This window comes from Enhydra lutris, unplaced genomic scaffold, assembly GCF_002288905.1.
Source record: "Enhydra lutris kenyoni isolate GAN:26980312 unplaced genomic scaffold, ASM228890v2 scaffoldscaffold47, whole genome shotgun sequence".
Taxonomy (NCBI): Eukaryota; Metazoa; Chordata; class Mammalia; order Carnivora; family Mustelidae; genus Enhydra; species Enhydra lutris.
The window spans coordinates 15,962,856-15,987,155 of NW_019154131.1; the positions used below are offsets into that span (position 1 = coordinate 15,962,856).

The window sequence follows — 24,300 nt, forward strand, 5'->3', positions numbered from 1 at the left end:
AAACCTTCTCCCTTAGTATTTTTATCCTCTCATTGGGTTTTCTTGGGTATCACACAAGAAGCATGGACATGGAATTTGTGGCAGATACATGAAATGTCTGCAGAGAGTGCAACAGACCTGGGGCTAACATGTTGCTGTGATTGAAGGACTTTCTCTGGATCTCAAGGGCACACTAGGACAGGTGGTCTTTGCTTACTCTTGAGCTGTCATTGGCTGTCTTGCGGATGTTTTTTTCTATCTGAGCCTTGATGTGATGTGGTCTTTTAGAGTTAAATACAAATTGATTACATTTTAGTACTTAATTCTACAAAATGTATTCAGTACATCAGTAATTATAGATAGAGCTAAACAGAAAATATATTTTGAAAATACCTTGATAAGTAACTAGTAGCATGTGAAGTTACAATTTATTTTCTCAGCTGAGGTAACATTCAAATTCAGTACACTAAAAATGTGTAAACTAAATAATTTAAGTTTTCAAATGCTGTTAGGAACTTGGAATGGTTTAAATATTTAAATATATGAATTAATTATTATGTCTTTGTAGAAATTGTTAACTTGCATGTGTGCTATATAAATTACAAATTATAAAGTAAATATATTATAGGTCACTCATCAAATTTAATTATACTGTTAAGCACCAATAGCTTTGAAATTTGACTCTAAGCTTAAAATTATTAGTCATTCTTAACCCTGCATTGAGTTAAGAATAAAAAGAGTAACTTGACACTTTCTTTTGTATGTACAAAGCTCAGATATAAATACAGTACATAACTGTACAAATACTGTATCCATGTTATTAATTTCTCTGGAAGGTTCAATTAAAAAACATCAGAGGAGACTCTGGAGGCAAGGGAAATCATGAAAAATATGTACATAGAGTTGGAAAACAGTGCTCTAAACCAGTATAAGGTGAAGAAAGGAAAGCAAAAAGAGAAGTAGAAAGTAAGGGAGACGTTCAGAAATTGAAAACTCCTTTGTCCCCTACTTAAGCCATATGCACAAGAGAAGATGTTCAGAGAATCTAGAGCCACGGGTCCCAGACATGCCCACCCCAGCCAGGCCAACAGCATCTGCAGGATCTCCCATGGCCCTGCTGTGCTCCTTCTTGGTGGCCCTGGTGGTGCTCAGCTGCCACTCCCTCGGCTCTCTGGGATGTGACCTGCCTCAGGACCACAGCCTGCTGAACTGGAGGGCCTTGATGCTCTTGAGACAAATGAGGAGAATCTCCCTTATCTCTTGTGACAAGTACACAAATGACTTTGCTTTCTCCAAGAAGGTATTTGACAGCAAGCAGCTGCAGAAGGCTCAAGCCCTCTCTGTCATCTATGTGATGAACCAGAAGACCTTCCACCTCTTCTGCACAGAGGCCTCACCTGCTCCCTGGAACACGACCCTCCTGGAGGAATTGTGCTCAGGAATTTATCAGCGGGTGAACGACCTAGAAGCCTGTCTCATGCAGGAGGCGGGGGTGGGAGAGATGCCCCTCGTGAATGGGGACTCCATCCTGAGGAACTACTTCCAGAGAATCTACCTCTATCTGCGAAAGAAGCAATATAGCCCTTGTGCCTGGGAGATGGTCCGAGCAGAGATCATGAAACCCTTGTATGCATCAACGATCTTGCAAGAAAGATTAAGGAGCAAGCAATGAGACCCAGTTCAACATGGAAATGATTCTCTCTGACTAATAATACCAGACTTTCCAGAGTTCTTCTGTCTGGAGTGTCAAAGACTCTCATTTCTGCTGTTATCATGGCATGAATGGAATCAATTTGTCGCATGTTCTCAGGAGTACTAAGCAACATTAAGTCAACGGTACAAGCACTTGTGGCTTTCAGATGATCATGCTGATCTGTCTATTTAACTATTTATTTCACTATTTACAAGATTCAAATTATTTTTCTCTGTATAATAACAGGCACATTTTCACTTTGTGGCAATACAAATATACATGCTACACATTTATTAAATTTTTGTTCATTAAATGTTTCTGTAGAAAAATTCTTTTATTTGTAATTGTTTCTTATTGAAAGAGAAGGGGAACCTGGGTGGTTCAATTGGTTAAGTGGCTGCCTTCTGCTTAGGTCATGATCCTAGCAGCCTCAGATTAGATCTGCTCAGCTCAGTTCAGAGTCTGCTTCTCCCTCCCCTTTCTCTTGTGCTCTCGCTTGCGTGCACTCTCTCCCCTTCTCATATAAATAAAGAAAATCATAAAAAAAGAAAGAGGAAACAAGTGTGATTACAATGTGATGAAAGAACAGATGGTACAACTCACTCAGTATTTCGTGATTCACATTAGAAATAATACCATAGACTTCCTGGCAGTCAGTTTGTATGTTGTCCTCAGGTTAAAGACAGATGTAACAAATCCAATCCCTGTCTGTATCATTTAGTTTTGTAGAAAAATCAACCTCCAAGCAATAATCATAGTGAATTAATATCAGTTATACTAAAGGGTAGAAGGAGAAGAAAAGAATATGGGAATTCTGAAAGTAGAAAAGGAAGCAGACAGGTCAGGAAATAGAATCAAAGCACTAGTTACCTTCCACATCACACTGGTAGCCATCCAAGTGCCAATATCCTTTACAAAACGAATTTTTGAATCTGCCATTTACAAGCCATTCCATTCACTTAAAGCCCAGCAAGGGAAATGGTCGCCTGGGAAAAGAGTGTAAAATGAGAAAAGGATTTAAAAGTGATGCCTCAAACCACCACTGGTCAGGGTAGCAAAGAGCCACACTGCAAACAAAGGTGGAATGGCCCTAAGGCAGTAGCGTAAGAGCGAATATTGGTTAAGAGTCTATTTCAAAGCCAAAAAAGGCTTCAAGGAATTGCATCATTGCAAAGGGTGCATGGAAAGGGTCCACAAAGCTTGGAAGTACAGGGTTTGTGTCCCCGGGTATGAGCTGTTTTGACTGAATTATTCACCAGAAACCATACTGGAGGAGGACGAAGGGTGAGGAACAGAAGAGAAGTTAGTGACTATAGACACAAAATAGTTTTGAGAGATTTACCTTCTTTGGACAAATTTAAATTTGATAAGAAAATGAAAAAAATAATTGAAATGGGTGGTCTTCTAAGCCATGTAAAGCATATATAAAGAAAAGCAAACAAAAATGAAATGGCATGAAAAGTGTACAGGAACATTCTGTAAATCAAACTACCCTGTTCTATTGAAGACTAAGGAATAGAAAGAACTGAAGATGAACTGGGGGCCAGGGCGCCCCCCACTGGTCCGCCAGGCCACCAGAAGCCCTCAGGTGCAACGCCCAGCCCCTCTGAGGGGATCCTGCTGGTTCACAGCTCTGGGCTGTGAGCTGCCTCCTGGCCCCGGGCAGCTTCACAGGGCGACCTGCTGGTTCTGACACAAGAAGGAGCATCTGTCCCTTCCCTGACCCAGGACAGCTCCTCTGGGACATGGTGCGTGGCCACCAGTTCCAGGAGGCCCGGGCCACCTATGTCCTCCACGAAAATGCTAGAGCTGACCTTCACCCTTTTCCTCACCGGGCGCCGCCATTGCCATTTGCAGCCTGAACCCGACCCTGATGGGCAAACTCCGCCCAGGGCCCCAGGGGCAGCCAGAACCCCAGAACCTCCTCCAGAGCAAAAAAGAGCTCTTCTGTAGAATGAACTGACTCTGCTCGTGTTACAGGCCAATTTCCATGGCTTTTATGAACTTTTACAAAAATATAATAAAAAAAAACAGTTATGTTCATAACTAAAGCAAGGAGAAGGTCCTGAGTTTTTCTCCATCCTCCCTGCTTCTTTAATTGCACAGTCTCCCCCATTACCAGATTTCCCCCACCAAAACGAACACTTGTTCCAATTGCTTCCAGCAATGTAACAAGTAGTTCTTAGGGTTGGGAACAAGGCTTCAATATTCCAACGTGTGAGGTATGTGAAAGCACAACCTTGGAGTTTAACAAAAGCTTAGTGCTCAGTATTTATTGTCTGTTATTGGGTTTTCTTGGGTGTCACACAAGAAGCATGGACATGGAATTTGTGGAAATACAACTATATATGTATATGTATACACTGTATGATGTACACGTACTCTATAGACTGTAGATCCGTGTGACTATATTTTTGTGGAAGATTCAATTACATAAGTGTTCAAAAGACTCTGAAGGAAGGGAGCAATACGAAAAAGAAATGGTTGAGAAACTATGTTCTAAACCCAAGTAGAAAGTGCAAAAGGAAAGCAAAAAGAGAAGTAGAAAGTAAGGGAAATGTTTAGAAATTGAAAACGCCTATGTCCCCTACTTAAGCCACATGCACAAGAGAAGATGTTCAGAGAAGATAGAGCCACGGGTCCCAGACGTGCCCACCCCAGCCAGGACAACAGCATCTGCTGGATCCCTCCTGCAACAAATGAGGAGACTGCCTGCTAGCCCCTGTGACAACTACACAAACGACTTTGGCTTCCCCCAGGAGGCGTTTGACGGCAAGCAGCTGCAGAAGGCTCAAGCCCTCTCTGTCGTCCATGTGACGAACCAGAAGACCTTCCACCTCTTCTGCACAGAGGCCTCACCTGCTCCCTGGAACACGACCCTCCTGGAGGAATTGTGCTCAGGAATTTATCAGCGGGTGAACGACCTAGAAGCCTGTCTCATGCAGGAGGCGGGGGTGGGAGAGACGCCTCTCGTGAATGGGGACTCCATCCTGAGGAACTACTTCCAGAGAATCTACCTCTATCTGTGAGAGAAGCAATACAGCCCTTGTGCCTGGGAGATGGTCCGAGCAGAGATCATGAAACCCTTGTATGCATCAACAGCCTTGCAAAAGAGATTAAGGAGCAGGAAGTGAGACCCATTTCAACATTGAAGTGATTCCCTCTGACTAATAATGTCACTCTTTTCAGAGTTCTGCCGTGTCAGAGACTCTCATTTCTGCTGTCCCGAAGACATGAACACAGTCAATTTGTCAAGAGTTTTCAGAACATGTCAACTCTACAAGCAGTAGTCGCTTACAGATGACCTTGCTTGTGTCTATTTATCTATTTAAATATTTATTTAGGTAGATATATGTAAGATTCAATTTTTTTCATATTCTATGATGTGTACATTTACATTGCAGGGTATCATAAAATAAACTTTTAATATTTAATCAGTTTATCATTTTTTCTTCAGTGAACATTTGTTCATTTGAGAGAAAGAAAGTGAGGGAGAGAGAGAACAGAGGCAGGGAGGAGAGATAGAGGGAGAGGGAAGAACAGACTCCCCCCTAAGCAGGGAGCCCAAGGCAGGGCTCCATCTCAGGACCCTGAGATCACAACATCATCTGAAGTCAGATGCTTAAGCGACCCAGGCACCCCTTTTTATTGAACTTTTACGACTGGCATTCTTTTAAAAGAGTAACACTACGGGTGCCTGAATGGCTCAGTGGGTTACGCCTCTGCATTTGGCTCAGGTCATGATCTCAGGGTCCTGGGATCAAGCCCCGTGTCCAGTTCTCTGTTCAGCAGGAAGGTTGCTTCACCCTCTCTCTGCCTACTTGTGATCTCTCTCTCTCTCTGTCAAATAAAGAAAATCTTAAAAAAAAAAAAAGAGTAACACTAAGTCTAATTGTGCAGCTTCATTGAAGAATGGATGGCAGAATTCATTTACCCCTGATATTATTTTAACATCAGAAATTACAACAGACTCCTGATGTCTGTATCTTTGGTTGCTGTAGGGATGGAATCTAAAAGCAATCCTCCTACCTAGTGTTCTAATGAAGAAGGAAAGGATGTGACTTCTCTTACCTGCTGCTAGAACGGAGACATTCAGGAAGTACACAGAAAAGCTGTGGACCCTTTGACAGGTCACTGGCAGACACGGAGGCACGTATATCCAATGTCGGGGGGAGAGGAGCTGTCATTTGACAAGAAACGCCACGGCTGAGGTCCACATCTAGCAGGCAAAGCTAGAAACAGAGGTGGTCACGCAGGGAGACCGTGTCGTGTGAGAAACAGACATAAACTTGATTCTGAGGCTCTTCAACCATTGAAGGGAGGGGAGAGAAGAGCCACAAAGGAGATGGTGGACTCTTGGCCATATAGCACAGGGATAAGAGAGGATGCTGGTGAGTGTCTTTAAGGAAGTAAATGTGCTTTGAAGACCATCAGCAGATTCCTGGAAGATGTGGATTGAAACTACCTGCGATGTCAGAAACACAGATGCCTTTGCTGACCTTCCTGAGAGTCGGTTTGGTGCAATGCATGAGCAGAGACCACCCTGAAGCGGGTGGGAGCATGAGTAAGAGAAGTCAGTGCGTCTGACTTGGAGAAGAATATAGCATGTAATCTGGGAACAATGTGGGTTAGTTTTTCTGTGCATAGTTTGTCCTTTTATGCCATTTTTTTTCCTGAGTGATTTTGTGGAATTGATGTTCTTGCAAATTATGTTAATGTGTTAAATATTGCATTTATTTTGAACCATAACTTAATTACTGATAATGGTTTATCCTCTCTTGGTTATTATAACCTTGTATAGGTTAGGAAGAGATAACTCATTCAATCCTTCATGAAATTGTCTATTGCTACTGATAAAATAATGTTTCCTGGAATTATTGGTTTTATTAATTAAGCTACTTAACTTTCATTATTGTGACACTGGTTTACTACAGCAGCTATATACTGCATTTCTTTTTCTAGGGGAGTTTGCTATGATAAGAATTCTTTTATGTTACTTGCCAGGAATTTTCCCTAATTTTACGGGTATCACAAACTTCCATGAATTCCAAAATAACAAAATTATCATGGACAGAAAGACTGACAGGCTTTTTTCACACTTTGATTGGGAAGCTGGGTCAAGAAGTCTCTTAATATTTAAGGCAAAGAGAAAATTGGTTACCATCAGCTGAAAATACGAATCATGGAAGGAATCATGGAAATCCATGGAGTAAGAGCAAGTTGTGTATATTTCAGGAGTAAAACCTGATTTAATAATTATAACAGAATATCGTGAATATTAACCCAACTCATGCACTTTAAAGGCAACTAAGATCACATGTTCCCTAGAATAACTGATTTGGGAAACAAAGGAAAAGGAAAGTTACATTTTCTTTTTACCTACAGCCCATTGTCACTCCAGACATGTAGAGCAACATTCCTCTAGGAACTCAGCTGACTCCATGATAAAACTTTGCTAAGGGCAAAAGGCAATCTTAGCCCAACCCCCAGCATTCTGTAAGTCTATTTTAAGAGATAAAAATTCCTTTGGAAACTTCCTTTATCTCCAGCCCCCAAGATACAGTTTGGAAATCATCCCCCTAACCATATGACCCACCAATAAACATATGAATGGCTTCATGACTAAGGTTTTATAGACAGTAATAAATGATCTTTTCCCAAGAACAGCTAGCCCCCTCAAGGTCCTGGAAGCCTTGTTTCCAATATTCCTTAGCGACTTATGCTATCCATAACTTCCTCCCAACTTGAAAGTATATAATCAGCCACTCCTCATGACCCCAGTGCAACTCTCTCTGCTCATGGGTCCTGTCCCCTTGCTTTAATAAAACCACTTTTTTGCACCAAAGACATCTCAAGAATTCTCTCTTGGCTTTGAATCCCAACATCTTTGCTACATCAAAACCACTTAAAATATGGTAGGTATTCTCTTATTTTTCTTCAGACAACTATATATGAGAATATTGTTTGTCTCTTTCTACAAAATTCTTGGGACTTGGTGTCTTACACTTCAGAAACTAACTTCCAAAGGAGGCAACCTCTAAAATCCAGAATTCTGTCGTGGATTCTAGAGAAACCCAACCAATTCATTCCCCGTTGCCAAGAAGGGTTTTTATTTGTCACCAGTGATGAGATGGTGGCTTCTAGGAACATCTGAGAGTTGAGAATAAATATCTAGGTGGAAGTGCAGAAGAACATGCTATTTCCTTAACCTTCTGGCACCCATCCTGCCCTCCCCACTGCATTCCAGAACACATTCCCCTGTCCTAACAGTTACCTTCCTCTCCAAAGCAGAAGTCCCCAGATCACCCTTGGCATTTACACTCGTGACCTCTCAGCCTGTTCACACAACAGCTTTCTGTTCTGTTGTGGCCTCAGCTTAAAGGTTTCCTAAGGAGCAGCACAAGAAAGCAAGTAGAAGGCAAAAATGAAATGAAATCTCTAGGTTTTGCAAAACCACCTGCAAGAGAGGCTTTGCTCGGATTTCCATCCAATGTGATGGAATAGCAGCTGTGGCTGAAAGGAAACAGAAAGCAGGATCAGGTTGAAGGGTGGCCTAGTGAAGCTCCTCTCCGGGAAGACCGCCTCCTGGTGGCCAAATGCTACAAGGGTGGTGGCCAAGATTGAAGGCCAGGCTTGGGATCAATGCAGAAATCAGATCTCTTCCTGAGGATGTCCTTTGAGCTACACAAAAAAACAAAACAAACAAGAACAAAAAAAAAAAAAAAAACAAAAACTACTTGTTGAAATCCAGAGATTCTAATGCTGTCATTAACCTGTTTCCTTGTTCTATGACAAAGAGTAAGTCTTGTCCTGAAAATCCCTATAGCCTCAGGTTGGATTCAATCCCAGTGTTATTGATTATTAAATACTGGAAAGTGTTGGAGAGCTGAGCAGCAGGGTCAGAGACAGGGAAGACAGGGTGACAGGGGTGAGCATCCCTGTCAACTTTCCTTTCCCCAGTGCTTCTGGTCAACCTGCCAGGTGAGCTGGCGATGAAAGGGCTTGGTGATTGGGTGCCCTCCAATGGGCTGTGAGAAATCACCCTGCAGTACCAGCCACAAGCAGCCAAGGTTTGGCAGCTTCAGGAGCCAGAGTGCATACTTGCCCTCCCTCCACCCTCTCTGTCAGCTGATTTCTGTGCTGTGGAGTTCAAGACTCCCAGATGTCTAGTCCCGCACAGAAACACGCTAAATACACGGAGCTCAGCGCACACGTCTATACTAAAACAATCACAGATGCTCATCTCTGCCAGTGTTTGGGCGTACCTATTGATGTGGGGAACAAAGACAAAAAAGAAATGTAGATAAAATTAAATTTCCTATAACCTCCAGCCCATTGACAAACACTCCCTCCAGGAAACTCCCAAATGCCTTAATGTTGTTGTCTTGCTAGAGGGGAAAACAGTCTTGGGTTGAGAATCCTAGGCTTCCAGGATTTTACGAGTCTTCCTTGGCATATGAATACCCTTTTGGAAACTTCCCTTTATCTTTACCTCCCCTAACTAAGGTACATAGTCAGCCATTCCTCATAACCCCAGTGCAGCTCTTTCTGACCAAAGGTCCTGTCTCCGTGTTTTTATAAAACCATTTCTTTTTTTGCACCAAAGTTGTCTCAAGAATTCTTTTTTGGCTGTTGGCTCTGAACCTGAACATTTCCTACATCACTACGTTTTGATTAACAAGGGCATAGGATGCTCATTTGCTCAAAAGACCCACTGCTGCCCATCTGGAAACATGAAGGTGTTAAAGGTCAGCAGCAGTGTGGAAATCTGGAAGGAGAATAGAAATGGGAAAGTGTCCACTGGATTAGTGACTTATCCTCAGGAGGTGGAACAGTAGGATAGTAGGGCAGCATCAAGTCAACTGTATCTCTGTGTCCTTCCCGAGACTGAGAAGGTTCAACTGGATGGTGGGAGCACAGAGTTCTCCTATGCAGATGTGGTCCATAGCAGTGTCCTTATCATGGGTGACATTGACATGACAGCAGCCTGCAGGGTATTGGAAGGAGGAGGGTTACCCAATGCCAGCTGCAAACATCTATTTCAATTGGGGGAAAAATCTACTCTTTGTGACTCTTTGAAATAGACTTTCTTGACTTTTACTTAGAACCTGTAGTCAGTTCATGGAACTAGAGAGTATTATGTTAAGCAAAATAAGTCAGAGAAAGAAAAATACCCTATGATTTCATACACTCATGTGTGGAATTTCAGAAACGAAACAGATGAACACATTTAAAAAAAAGAGAAAGCTGTGAACTGGAAAGTAGACTTCTAACTATAGAGAACAAACTGAAGGAGACTGGAGGGGAGGTGGCCAGGAGGATCAGTTAAAGGGATGAGGGTTACAGAGGGCACTTATAGTGATGAGCACTGGGTATTGTATGTAAGTGATGAATCATTAAGTTCTACAGAAACGAATCTTATGGTATATGTTAGCTCATGTAAGAAAGATGTGGCGATCCAGAGCCTAGAGCCAAGAGAGAATTCTTGAGATGTCTTCTGTGCAAAAACGTGGTTTTATTAAAGCACAGGGACAGAACCTGTGGACAGAAAGAGCTGCACTGGGGTCATGAAGAGTGACAATTATATACTTTAGAGTAACGAAGGGGTTAGGGATACCACAAGCCTCCCAGCTATTGTAAACAAGGTTTCCAGGACGTTGAGGAGGCTAGCTCTTGTTAGTAAAAGGTCATTTAGGTTAGTAGAAACTCAGTCATGAGACCCTTCAGATGTATATCGGTGGGTCATACACTTTGGGAATGATGGACAACATACATCTTGGTGGGTGGAGATAAAGGAATTTTCCAGAGGAATTTTATCTGTTAAAATAGACTTACAGGATGCTGGGGGTTGGGCTAAGATTGCCTTTTGCCCTTGGCAAAGTATTAACAGGAAGGCAGCTGAGTTCCTAGAAGAATGTCACTTGGCCTATTTGGAGGACTTGTCAATGGGCCATAGGTAGTAAGGAAATTTAACTTTTCTTTTGCCTTTATTTCCCACATCGTAAACTAACTGGAATTTAAAACTTGAAAAAAAAAAAAAAAGAAAAGATACGCGTCCTTTGAAAAAGACAAAAGAACTTCAAGTCAGCTCAGTTGACTTAAACCACACCCTTAGTTGCCATACACTACAACAGACAACAACCCTGTGGCATCTGAAGTGGAATCTGGAATCCTTGATCCCTCACCTTCCCCTCCTGACTGATTTCATGCTATGGGGCCTCTTCTGGTTCTTAAATCCTCTGTCCATTTCTAGCCCTCTTTTAACAGGTGCTTCCAGACAATCCATTATCTCACAACTCCTTAATGTTTGACCCTGGATCTTTGGTACCATCAGAATAAGTCATCCCTTCTGGTTTCTATTTCTCTCCAAACAGTTGTATAAATAAGCATAATCCAAATGGGGATATTGACAGGATTGTTTTAATGATTTCAATGATCTCAGAATAGTTGGCTTATAATCATCTTTGGTGTTACCATCATAAAACATCATCATCCTTGTTCTTATCCAGGTGAAGACTAGAATCTTTTAGGATTATCCAGTTCCCTTTGTTTTAATATTGGATTTCTCAAGGCCATCTTTTCCTGGCTGAGTGGATTTCTAAACTACACAGAGCACTCAGGCAGGGCCAGGATCCTCTTTCCTTCCATAGAGGGCGAGCAGCTGGGGTCCTGGTCGCCAGTCTCTTGTGAGCTGGTTGGTGTGACTCCTCTCATCTCTCCTCAGAGCTGAGCACATGTGGATTGAACAAAAGAAAAATCAGGTGGCTGGTCTTGCAAAGCTGAGAGCTGCATGGGGACCCAGGAGTTGGTCTTGTGTGAGCCTCTGGCTGAAGCAGCCACATTCCTGACTTGTGGTAACTCAGTGCAGCCTTCACTCTCACCCTCTGTCAGAGCCGCTCATCCCCAGTGCTGCTGCACTGAATTTTGTTAACTTATGCTCTGTCATTTAAAAAAAATTAACATATAATGTTTTATTTGTTTCAGGGGCAGAGGTCTGTGATTCATCAGTCCTATACAACACCCAGCGCTCACTACAACACATACCCTCCCCAATGTCCATCACCTTGTCACTCCATCCTCCCACCTCCCCTCCCCTCCAGCAACTCTCAGTTTTTTCCCCTAAGATTAAGAGTGTCTTATGGTTTTTCTCCCTCTCTGGTTTTGTCTTATTTCAATTTTTTTCTCTCTTCCCCTATGATCTTCTTCCTTGTTTCTTAAATTCTGCATATCAGTGAGATCATATGATAATTGCCTTTCTCTGATTGACTTATTTAGGTTAGCTTAATACCCTCTAGTTCCACCCATGTCCTTGCCAATGGCATGATTTCATTTTTTGATAGCTGCATAATATTCACACACACACACACACACACACACACACACACACATATCACATCTTCTTTATCCATTCATCTATCAATGGACATCTGGGCTCTTTCCATAGTCTGGCTGTTGTGGACATTGCTGTTATAAACATTGGGGTGCACGTGCCCCTTTGGATCACTACATTTGTATCTTTAGGGTAAATATCCAGTAGTGCAATTGCTGGGTCATAGGGTAGCTCTATTTTCAACTGTTTCAGGAACCTCCATACTGTTTTCCAGAGTGTCTGCACCAGTTTGCATTCCCACCAACAGTGTAGCAGTGTTCCCCTTTCTCTGCATCCTCACCCACACCTGTTGTTTCCTGACTTGTTAATTTTAGCCATTCTGACTGGTGTGAGGTGGTATCTCACTGTAGCTTTGATTTGTATTTCCCTGATGCCGAATGATGTTGAGCATTTTTTTCATCTATTGCCCATTTGGATGTTTTCCTTGTAGAAATGTCTGTTCATGTCTTCTGCCCATTTCTTGACTGGGTTATTTATTCTTTGGGTGTTGAGTGTGATAAGTTTTTTATAGATTTTGGATACTAGCCCTTTATCCGATATGTCATTTGCAAATATCTTTTCCCATTATGTCACTTATCTTTTGGTTTAGTTGACTGTTTCTTTTGCTGTGCAAAAACTTATCTTGATGAAGGCCGCAGAGTTCATTTTTGCCCTTGCTTCCCTTGCCTTTGGCAATGTTTCTTTTTCTTTTTCTTTTTTATTTATTTGATACAAAGAGATAGAGTACAAGTAGGCAGAGCAACAGGTAGAGGGATAGGGAGAAGCAGGCTGTCTGCTGAGCAGGGAGCCTGATGTGGGCCTCAATGTGGGGCTTGATGTGGGGCTCAATCCCAGGATCTGGGATTATGACCTGAGCTGAAGACAGCTACTTAACCCACTTGCCTTTGGCAATGGGAAAGGAAGAAGTTGCTGCAGCTGAGGTTGAAGAGGTTGCTGCCTGTGTTCTCCTCAAGGGTTTTGATGGATTCCTGTCTCACATTGAGGTCTTTCATCCATTTTGAGTCTATTTTTGTGTGTGGTGTAAGGAAATGGTCCAGTTTCATTCTTCTGCATCTGCCCAATATTTCCAACACCATTTGTTGAAGAGAGTGTCTTTTTTCTATTGGATATTCTTTGCTCTTTGTTGAAGATTAGTTGATCATACAGTTAAGAGCCCATTTCTGAGTGCTCTATTCCATTCCATTGATCTATATGTCTGTTTTTGTGCCAGGACCATACTGTATTGGTGATTACAGCTTTGTAATAGAGCTTGAAGTCCAGAATTGTGATGCTACCAGCTTTGTTTTTTTGTTTTTTATTTTTTCCCCCAACATTCCTCAGGCTATCTGGGGTATTTTCTGGTTCCATACAAATTTTAGGATTATTTGTTCTGGTTCTGTGAAAAAGGTTGATGGAGTTTTGATAGGGTTTGTATTGAATGTGTAGATTGCTCTAGGTAGCATAGACATTTTCACAATATTTTTTTCTTTCAATCTATGAACATGGAATGTTTTTCCATTTCTTTGTGTCTTCCTCAATTTCTATCATGAGTGTTCTATAGTTTTCTGCACAAAGATTCTTTGCCTCTTTGGTTAAATTTATTCCCAGGTATCTTATGATTTTGGTGCAATTGTAAATGGGATCAACTCTGTAATTTCTCTTTCTTCTCTCTCATTTTTATTGTATAGAAATGCAACTGATTTTATATCCTGCCACTTTACTGAATTCCTGTATGAATTCCACAAATTTTGGGGTGGAGTCTTTTGGTTTTTCCACATACTGTATACATCATCTGCAAACAGTGAGAGTTTGACTTCTATGCTAAATTTGGATGCCCCCCCCACCCGCTTTTTGGTCTAATTGCTGAGGCTAGGACTTCTAGTACTATGTTGAACAGCAATGGTGATAATAGACATCCCTAACATGTTCCTGGCCTTAGGAGAAAATTTCTCAGTTTTTCTCCATTGAGAATGGTATTCACTATGGTTTTCTCATAAATGGCTTTTATGATATTGAAGTATGTACACTCTGTCCCTCCACTGTGAAGAGTTTTGATCAAGAAAGGATGCTGTACCTTGTCAAATGCTTTTTCAGCATCTATTGAGAGTATCCTATAGTTCTGGTTCTTCCTTTTATTAATGTAGTGTATCACATTGGTTGATTTGTGGATGTTGAACCAACCTTGCAGCCCAGGAATAAATCCCACTTGGTCGTGGTGAATCATCCTTTCAATGTACTGTTGGATCCTATTGGCTAGTATTTTGGTGAGAATATTTGTATCCATGTTCATCAGAGATATTGGTCTGTAATTCTCATTTTTGGTGGGGTCTTCATCTGGTTTTGGAATCAAGGTAATGCTGGCCTCATAAAATGAGTTTGGAAGTTTTTCTTCCATTTTGATTTTTGGAAACAGCTTCAGAAGAATAGGTAGTAATCCTTCTTTAAATGTTTGGTAGAATTCCCCTGGGAAACCATCTGGCCCTGGGCTCTTGCTTGTTGGGAGATTTTTGATGACTGCTTCAATTTCCTGGTTGGTTGTGGGTCTGTTCAGGTTTTCTATTTCTTCCTGGTTCAGTTTTGGTAGTTTATATGTCTCTAGGAATGCATCCATTTCTTCTAGATTGTTTAATTTGTTGGCATGTAGTTAGTTGCTCCTAAAATGTTCTTATAATTGTTTGTATTTCTTTGGTGTTGGTTATGATCCCTCCTCTTTCATTCATGATTTTATTAATTTGGGTCCTTTCTCTTTTCTTTTTGATAAGTCTGGCCAGGGGTATATCAGTCTTATTAATTCTTTAAAGGACCAGCTCATAGTTTTGTTGATCTGTTCTACTGTTCTTTTGGTTTCTACTTCATTGATTTCTGCTTTAATGATTATTATTTCTCTTCTCTTGCTGGGTTTAAGCTCTATTTGCTGTTTTTCCTCCAGCTCCTTTAGGTATAGGGTTAGGTTGTGTATTTGAGACCTTTCATGTTTCTAAAGAAAGTCTTGTATTGCTTTATACTTCTCTCTTAGGACTGCCTTTGCTGCATCCCAAAGATTTTGAACAGTTATGTTTTCATTTCCATTTGTTTCTATATATTGTTTATTCTTCTTTAATTTCCTGGTTGACTCATTCATTCTTTAGTAGGATGCTTTTTAGCCTCCATGTGTTTGAGTTCTTTCCACCTTTCCTCTCATGATTGAGTTCCAGTTTCAAAGCATTGCAGTCTGAAAATATGCAGGGAATGATCCCAGTCCTTTGGTACTAGTTGAGACCTGATCTGTGATCCAGGATGTGATCTATTCTGGAGAATGTTCCATGTGCACTAGAGAAGAATGTGTATTCTGTTGTTTTGGGATGGAATGTTCTGAATATATCTGTGAAGTCTATCTTGTCCAGCGTTTCATTTAAAGCCCTTATTTCCTTGTTGATCTTTTGCTTAGATAATCTGTCCATTTCAGTGAGGGGGGTGTTAAAGTCCCCTGCTATTATTGTATTATTGTTGATGTGTTTCTTTGATTTTATTATTAATTGGCTTATATAATTAGCTACTCCCATGTTAGGGGCATAAATATTTACAATTGTTAGATTTTGTTGGACAGATCCTTTAAGTATGATATAGTGTCTTCATCATCTCTTATTATAGTCTTTGGTTTAAAATCTAATTTGTCTGATATAAGGACTGCCACCCAGCATTCTTTTGATGTCCATTTACATGATAAATGGTATTCCACACCCTCAATTTCAATCTGGAGGTGTCTGGGTCTAAAATGAGTCTCTTGCAGACAGCATATCAATGGGTCTTGGCTTTTTGTCCAATCTAATACCCTGTGTATTTTGATTGGGGCATTTAGCCCATTTACATTCAGGGTAATTATTGAAAGATACAGATTTAGTGCCATTGTATTGCATTAAGGTGACTATTACTGTATATTATCTCTGTTCCTTTCTGGTCTATGTTACTTTTGGGCTCTCTCTTTGCTTCGAGGACCCCTTTCAATATTTCTTGTAAGGTTGGTTTGATGTTTGCAAATTCTTTTAGTTTCTGTTTGTCCTGGAAGCTTTGTATCACTTTTATTTTCAATGACAGCCTAACTGGATATTGTATTCTTGGCTGCATATTTTTCTCATTTAATATCCTAAATATATCATGCCGGTCCTTTCTGGCCTGCCAGGTCTCTGTGGATAGGGGTCTGCTGCCAATCTATTGTTTCTACTGTTGTAGTTTACAGACCTCTTGTAGTGAGCTGCTTTCTGGGTTTTCTCTTTGTCTCTGAGATTTGTAAGTTTTATTAGTAGATGTTGGGGTGCTGACCTATTTTTATTGATTTTGAGGGAATTTTTCTGTGCCTTCTGGCTTTTGATGCCTGTTTCTTTCCCCAAATTAGGGAAGTTTTCTACTATAATTTACTCCAATATACCTTCTTCCCCCCTCTCTCTTTCTTCTTCTTCTGGGATCCCAGTTATTCTAATATTTTTCACTTTATGGTATCACTTATCTCTTAAATTCTCCACCTCACCCCCGTGATCCACCCCCCACCCTGTGATCCAGTAGTTTTTATCTCTTTTTTTCTCAGCTTCTTTAGTCTTCATCATTTGGTCTTCTATATCACTAATTCTCTCTGTCTTATTTATCCTAGCAGTTAGAACCTCCATTTTTGATTGCACCTCATTGACAGCCTTTTTGATTTCAACTTGGTTAGACTTTACTTCTCCAGAATGGGATTCTTAGTGTCTTCCATGCTTTTTTCAAACACACTTAGTATCTTTATAATCATTATTCTGAACTTCAGTTCCAACATCTTACTAATGTCCATAATGATTAGGTCTCTGTCAGTTAGTACTGCCTTTTGTTCGGTTTTTTTTGAGGTGAGTTTTTCTGCTTTGTCATTTTTGACCAGAGAAGAATAGATGAATGAGAGAACAAAATACTAAAAGGATAACAATGACCCCAGAAAAAATATACACTAAACAAATCAGAAGAGACCTGAAACCAGGGGGAAAAGAAAAAAAAAAAAGAATATGATCAGGTTGTTGAATAGAACAGAGTCATACACTAGATTTTTGGGTGTGTTTGGTCTGTTAGAAGAAATTGCCTCCCCAAATTTTAAAGAAAGAAAAACTTATATATATACAAAAAATACTGTTAAATACAATGAAGGGATAGAATATGACTATAAAAATGAATATTAAAAAAGATTTTTAAAAAGGAACTGATAAAAAGTTGGTTGAAAAAGGAAAGAAGAAAAATTAAAAAAAAAAGAAAAGAAAAAAGAAAAAAAGAAAATTAAAAATATTAAAGTTGAAAGACTAAAGAATCACGGGGGAAAAGCTATGAATTCTATGTGCTATGTTCCCTAGTGCTGGAGTTTTGCAGTTCTCATTAATCTATAAATTGGTCTTTGCTTGATGTTCTTGCTGATCTTCTGGTGGAGGGGCCTGTTGCATTGATTATCAAATGTCTTTGCCCCAGGTGGAGTGGCACTGTCTTTGCCAGGGGCCAGGATAAGTAGTCTGCTTGGGTTTGCTCTCCATAGCTTTTGTTTCCTGAAGTCTTTCTGTGCAGCTTTAGAGGGTGAGAATGAAAGTAGAATGAAAATGGTGGCCTCCCATCTCTGGCCTGGGGAGAGCCAAGAGCTCAGGGCTCCACTCTTCAGTGTACTCTCAGAGAAGAGCAGTCAATCACTCCTGTCTGCCTGGTTTCTTTCTGCACCTCAGCCAGTGACCAAGTGTTTCTATCTTAGGCACACCACCCCATTTGGAGACTCCAAACCCAGCAGACTCCTGAGGCCCGCTCCTGTGTCACTTCTTCAAAGGCAGGAAGGGGAGTCTCCCTGGATCTGCTGCTTTTTGGGTCCTTGCTCACAGAACAGTGGCCTGGTTGTGTCTCAGATAATGGTTTATGGTAACCCTGAGCTGAAAGCCCACATCTAGGCTTACTCTTTGCAACTGGCTTCCCTGCTCCAATACCTGGGAGCTCTATTGCACTCAGGCACCCCCAGTTTTTCTGTGACCCGAAGGGTCCTGAGACCACTATCCCAGCAAAGGTTCCATCCCAGCTTAGCCATCAGAGTGATGTCCTTCACTAGAACAGACTTCTAAAAGTTTCAATTTTGTTTTTATTTTTTTAAAATTAAAATTTAATTTTATTTATTTGAGAGAAAGGGTGTATGTGTGTGTGAGAGAGAGAGAGAGCACAAGCAGGGGGAACTATAGAGGGAGAGGGAGAAGCAGGTTCCCCACCAAGCAGGGAGCCAAATGTGGAGCTTGATCCCAGGATCCTGAGACCATGACCCTGGCCAAAGGCAGACGCTTCACCAAGTGAACCACCCAGGTGCCCCAAATCTTCCAATTTTGTGGTCCACTGCTCTACCACTTGCGGTAGTGAACTGATGGAGGCTCCCTCCCCTGCAGTCTGTCTTCCCATATATTGCCTCAGATTCACTTCTGCGCACATCCTATCTTCCAAGAAGTGGTAGTTTTTATGTTCACAGAGTTTTTGCTATTCTTATCTTCTCTCTCCAGTTGAGTTTTAGGTGTTCAGAATAGTTTGATAGCTATCTAGCTGAATTCCTGGGACTGGACGAAATTTAGGTCTCCTACACCTCCACCATCTTGGACCTAGCCTCCCATGTGAAATTCCTTACTACATCTGGCAATGAGCACAAGGGAGTGGATGTGGTCACTTCTCTGTAGAGGGGACAATGAGAAGAGGACCTAAATGTGGTTCTGCAGAGCCTCAACATTTAAAGATTAGGCATAAGAGAGTTTGCGGCAGAGTGGCTGGTGCAGTTGGAAGGACACACAGGAACAATGACACATTGGGGGACAGATGTGGTGTTTGCAGGACAGGTGCAGATGATCTGACCTACTAAATGTCCTTGATGCTTGTGCACAACACTTTTCTTGCTAACAATATTGTCAAGATGAGGTCATAGGAAAGATATTTCAATTCCCAAAAGTTAAAAGAACATAATCAAGATAGTCATGGAGACCCTAGAAATTGTCAAACATACAAATCTTTCAAGTGAAAAGGAAAGAGGTAATCTATAGATTGTTGCATTTGTTTCCATCAATGGTAGAAAAGTCAATTTATAGTCAATTGTTTTGATGTAAATAAAAGAAAGCTTCAACTCCATTGAAGAAATTGACTCAATATTATGAGCTTGAATATATTTTTTAAAGGTTTTATTTATTTATTTGACAGAGATTACAAGTAGACAGAGAGGCAGGTAGAGAGAGGAAAGGAAGCAGGCTCTCTGCTGAGCAGAGAGCCCACACGGGCTCGATCCCAGGACCCTGGGATCATGACCTGAGCTGAAGGCAGAGGCTTTAACCCACTGAGCCACCCAGGTGCCCCAAGCTTGAATATTTTTAAAATGAGAAATTTTGATATTTTATGTTCAACACTTTCATTTAATATGTGCTGTCAAATATGTCATGTGGACAAAGTTGACTGGGATGCTGTCAGAGTCTCCAGGTTCCTTCTTTGAAGTCTGCAATCTTGTTGCACTGGCTGCCCCGCTATCCCACCGGCAAATTGGCCTTGACATCAAGGGAGCGCCATGTGGAATCACGACTTCCAGTGATGACATACAGGAGGCTGGATGGTGGCTGGCTCTGTCCACTGCGTCTTCACTGTGGTCCAGGCTGAGTCCTGCTAACCAGTCTCTCATCGCCCTGTTACCACATCATCCTGTCGACCATCATCACCTCATCTCTCATTGCCCCATGGCCCTGTCCCCATGTGCCTTCTCCCTGTAGCCCCATCCTCCGTTATGCTGTCACTACATTGCCCCATCATCTCATCACCCCATCATGTCATTGCCCCCATTATCTCGACATCTGGTCAGCCAGTCCCCAAAACACCCCATTGTCCCAAATCCCCATTATTTTAGTCCATTCACTCCCCTCGACCTGTCACCCCACCTACCCATCTTCCAGATGCCCCATCCTCAAGTCTCCTCATCATCCCTGGTGCTATCACCTTGTCACCCCAATGTCCCATCGTCCCATCATCCTATCTTCCCCAAGCCCCACTGTCCCATCACCACATCTGCTATCGCCTCATCATCCCTTTATTCCGTCACCCTGCACCCCCTTTGTTCCATTGTCCCTTCCTCCCAGCTTTCCATTGTGTGCCCTCCTCCCTACACTGAGCCGGTTGAGGCCATGGCATCAGGTGCACACACGACCCCAAAGCTGGAAAGGCCACTGAACATGCTTCCGCTCCAATCTCAAGTCCCTTCAGGAAACCGATTCTTGCTGACAATGGTCTGGCTGCAGTTTCTGCGTGAAAGCAGGTCTCAGGGTTGTGCCCAGCAACTGCAAGGTGCAGGACGCACCCCTGGCTGAAAATGTCTCCAGCGAAAGTGCCCCACAGATGCTGCTCATTGAGGAGGGTGCTGGAAAGTCTGGGTTTGTGTGGACTATGAAAACCGCAGGGAGGTGGTGCCAGCTGTAGACTACAAACAGCTATGGAAAATGACACCCACGTGCTTCCTGGAGAATCACCGAACTCCTTCATGGCCCACCTGTCTCAGCTAGTGGCAGGAGCCCAGCTCTGCTGCACCCCTGCCTGCTCCCTCGCTGGGCATCCATAGCCCATAGCCCAGAGTGCATGACATCCTCATACTATGAGACAGCTGAAAAGTGTCCCCTCTTACACGTGCCCGAAGGACAGAACCTACCTCAGATTTCCTTGGGAAAGACGGACCATCACCCAAATCCAGAAGACACAAAGCATCTGTTTCCACCACCAGATGCTCCCGCAGGTCTTCAACCCCTTCAGCACAGACCACAGCCAGGCTGCCTGGAGCCACGCCACCCTCCATGACCTCCTCTCCAGCCTTCTTCGCTGCCTGGGACACTGGAAGCCCAGGGAAGAAGACAACCCTGCCTGTCTGTTTGGGGATCGTGGTCCGGAAGGATTTCCAAAGCATCCATCTTTATCTGAAGGAAAAGAAACACAGCTGCTGTGCCGAGGAGGTTGTCAGAGCGGAAATGCAGAGGCCTTTTTCCTCCTTTCACAATCCACAAGTACAGGAGAAAGTGATAATCAGGACTCTCTGTAATCAGTGATATTGTTTGCTGAGCTCTCTAAAACACTTTGTGATTAGCAGGAAAAAAACCCCTATATTCCATTTTTTTTTTAGTTTTTCATTTCATTTTTCTGTAGAACAACTATTGTATCTGTTTCTTATTAAGAGGTATCAATTTTGATTATCATCTGATGAAAAATGAATTATACAACTCACTTACTCATTATTACATTGTTCACATTTTAAGTAAAAATACACTTTCTCCAAGCCAGTGTACATGTTGTGGTCAGGATAGAGGGTAATATAATAAATCCAATCCTTGGTCTGAATTGTTGAGTTTTGTAGAAAAACCAACCTCCTTGGTGGCTCAGCTGGTTAAGCCTCTGCCTTTGATGTGGATCATGATCCCAGAGTGCTGGGATTGAGTCTTGCATCTGACTCCTTGCTCGGCAGGGAGCCCTCCTCTCCCTCTGCCTGTCGGTCCCCCTGCTTGTGCTCCCTCTCTCTAATAAATAATAAAGTCTTAAAAAAAAAAAACCTCCAAGCAATAATCCCATTTACTTAATATCAGTTATGTTAAATGGTGTAATAAGAAAAGGCAAAAATGGAAATCTCTCAGCGGACTCTGGAAGCAGAATGTACAGAAATAAAAACAAAAGCAGTAGATAACTCCTACAGTTGACTGGTAGACACCTGAGTGCAAACAGATATTTGAGTCTGCCATTTATAAGCAATTCCATCAAATTAAAGCCCAGGATTGGAAGTGGTCACAAGGAAATAGAGTATAGAATAGAAAAGAATTGATACTCTTGTGGTTTTTGTCTGACACTTTTACTTCCAAGTACAAAACCACAAACTGAAATCAACTTTGTGTGAAAGTTCTAGACCTTTTGGAAACACTCCTAGAAGAGGCCTTGTTCTCTTCTTTTCCTCCTGGTGACTATTTCTGGTTATGAGGGAATTTCCCTGTTACAATGATGCAACAGTTGCTATACTTAAATCGAAATAGAAAACAGGATCATTTTATTCTGTGGCCTGTCAAATTATTTACTGAGGAAGAGTGCCACCTCCTGTCCAGATGGACTAAGACTGTGACCAAGTCTGGAGACCTGGCTTGTGTTCTCTGCCTAAGGCTGTCCCTGGAAGGTTTTTCTCCAGAGTGGGGGGAATAAAAACCCAATCTTACCTGGAAAGAACTAGCCCTGTTAATGCAATAAGCTTTTATATATTTTTGGAAAACATACTTTTTAAAAAAAGATGTATTTATTTTGGAGAGATAGAGAAGGGCATAATCTTGGGGAGAGTGGCAGACAGAATCCTCGAGCAGGCTCCCTGCTGAGTGTGGAGCCCCACCTAGGGCTCTAGGCGGGGCTTGATCCCATGACCTAGGAGATCATGACCTGAGCCCAAACCAAGAGTTATAAGCTTAACCAACTGAGCCACCCAGGTGTCCCTGGAAAAACATACTTTTTTAAAGAGCAGTTAGTTTCACAGCAAAACTGAGTATAAGATATCAACACTTTTCACAGGTTCCCTGGTTCTGTATTTGCATAGTGTTCCCTGAAATCAACATTCCCCCACCAGACGGAAGAGTTCTTACAATGCTTCCAAGGGTGTAACAGGTAGTTCTTAGGGTGTGAACCAGTCTTCAATATCACAATGGTCTGTGGCTCTCGAAGCTCAAACTTGGAGTAGTCTAACAAAACCTTCTTCCTTAGTATTTTTATTCTCTCACTGGGTTTTCTTGGGTATCACACAAGAAGCATGGACAAGGAATTTGTGGAAGGAACATGAAATGTCTGCAGAGAGTGCAACAGACCTAGGGATGACATGTTACTGTGTTTGGAGGACTTTCTCTCCATCCTCTCCTGAATCTCAAGGGCATGCTGGGACGGGTGGTCTTTGCTTACTCTTGAGCTGCCATTGGCTGTCTCCCTCTATCTGAGCTTCATGTGGTGCATGTTTTAGACTAAAACATAAATAGGTTAAAATTATGATTTAATTCTATAAACCATATCAACACATCAGTAATTATATCTAGCGCTAAACAGGAAAAAATATTTTAACAATAACTTGATGCCTATCTAGTCACAGATGGGGTCAAAGATTATTTTCCTACGTAGGTCCACATTACAACTCAGTACACTAAACACAATTGCCCACTAAATAATTTTATTTATCAATTGCTGTTAGCAAATTGGAATGATTTGAAATACTGAAATACATTGAATTCATTATTACATGTTTGTAGAAATTGTTCATTTGCATACGTGCATTATATATATGACAAATTATATAAGTAAATAAATTGTAGGTCTCTCATCAAATTTAGTTAAACAGTTACACATCAATGGCTTTAAAATTTGACTTTTAGCTTAAAATTGTTAGTCATTCTTAACCCTGCATAGGTAAGAATAAAAAGATTAAACTTCACACTTTCTTTTGTATGTACAACTCAGATATAAGTACAAAACATAACTGTATACATACTGTATCCATGCTATTAACTTTCCTAGAAGGTTCAATTAAAAACATCAAAGGAGACTCTGGAGGCAAGGGCAATCATGAAAAACATGTATACGGAGTTGGGAAACTGTGCTCAAACCAAGGAGAATGTGCAGAAAGGAAATCAAAAAGAGAAGCAGAAAAAAAGGGAAACGTTCAGAAATCGAAAACTCCTATGTCCCCTACTTAAGCCTCACGCACAAGACAAGATGTTCAGAGAAGCTAGAGCCACGGGTCCCAGACGTGCCCACCCCAGCCAGGCCAACAGCATCTGCAGGATACCCCGATGGCCCTGCCCTGCTCCTTCTTGGTGGCCCTGGTGATGCTCAGCTGCCCCTCCCTCGGCTCTCTGGGATGTGACCTGTCTCAGGACCACGGCCTGCTGCACTGGAGGGCCTTGATGCTCCTGCGACAAATGAGGACACTGTCTGCTAGCTCCTGTGACAAGTACACAAACGACTTTGGCTTCCCCCAGGAGGTGTTTGATGGTAAGCAGCTGCAGAAGGCTCAAGCCCTCTCTGTCGTCCATGTGACGAACCAGAAGACCTTCCACCTCTTCTGCACAGAGGACTCACCTGCTCCGTGGAACACGACCCTCCTGGAGGAATTGTGCTCGGGACTTTCTGAGCAGCTGGGCCACCTGGAAGCCTGTCCCCTGCAGGAGGCGGGGGTGGGAGAGACACCCCTGGTGAATGGGGACTCCATCTTGAGGAACTACTTCCAGAGAAT

At 42.0% G+C, this 24,300-nt stretch overlaps 3 protein-coding genes across 3 annotated transcripts in view; all 3 read left to right on the forward strand.

The window, feature by feature from the left end:
- Positions 1 to 970: 970 nt before the first annotated feature.
- Positions 971 to 1,651, forward strand: LOC111156609 (interferon alpha-1/2-like). The gene has a single exon (XM_022517601.1). It carries the CDS (start codon positions 998 to 1,000, stop codon positions 1,649 to 1,651), a length of 654 nt encoding a protein of 217 aa, XP_022373309.1. The 5' UTR covers positions 971 to 997.
- Positions 1,652 to 4,272: 2,621 nt separating this feature from the next.
- On the forward strand, positions 4,273 to 4,701 carry LOC111156606 (interferon alpha-1/2-like). The gene has a single exon (XM_022517596.1). The coding sequence runs from the start codon at positions 4,273 to 4,275 to the stop codon at positions 4,699 to 4,701; it is 429 nt and encodes a 142-aa protein (XP_022373304.1).
- A 19,156-nt stretch (positions 4,702 to 23,857) lies between these two features.
- LOC111156594 (interferon alpha-1/2-like) overlaps positions 23,858 to 24,300 on the forward strand; it is a gene marked incomplete at its 3' end in the record, with an annotated part of 876 nt that continues 433 nt past the window's right edge. Inside the window, exon 1 of the mRNA XM_022517579.1 lies at positions 23,858 to 24,300. Coding sequence (XP_022373287.1) covers positions 23,858 to 24,300 — 443 coding nt within the window.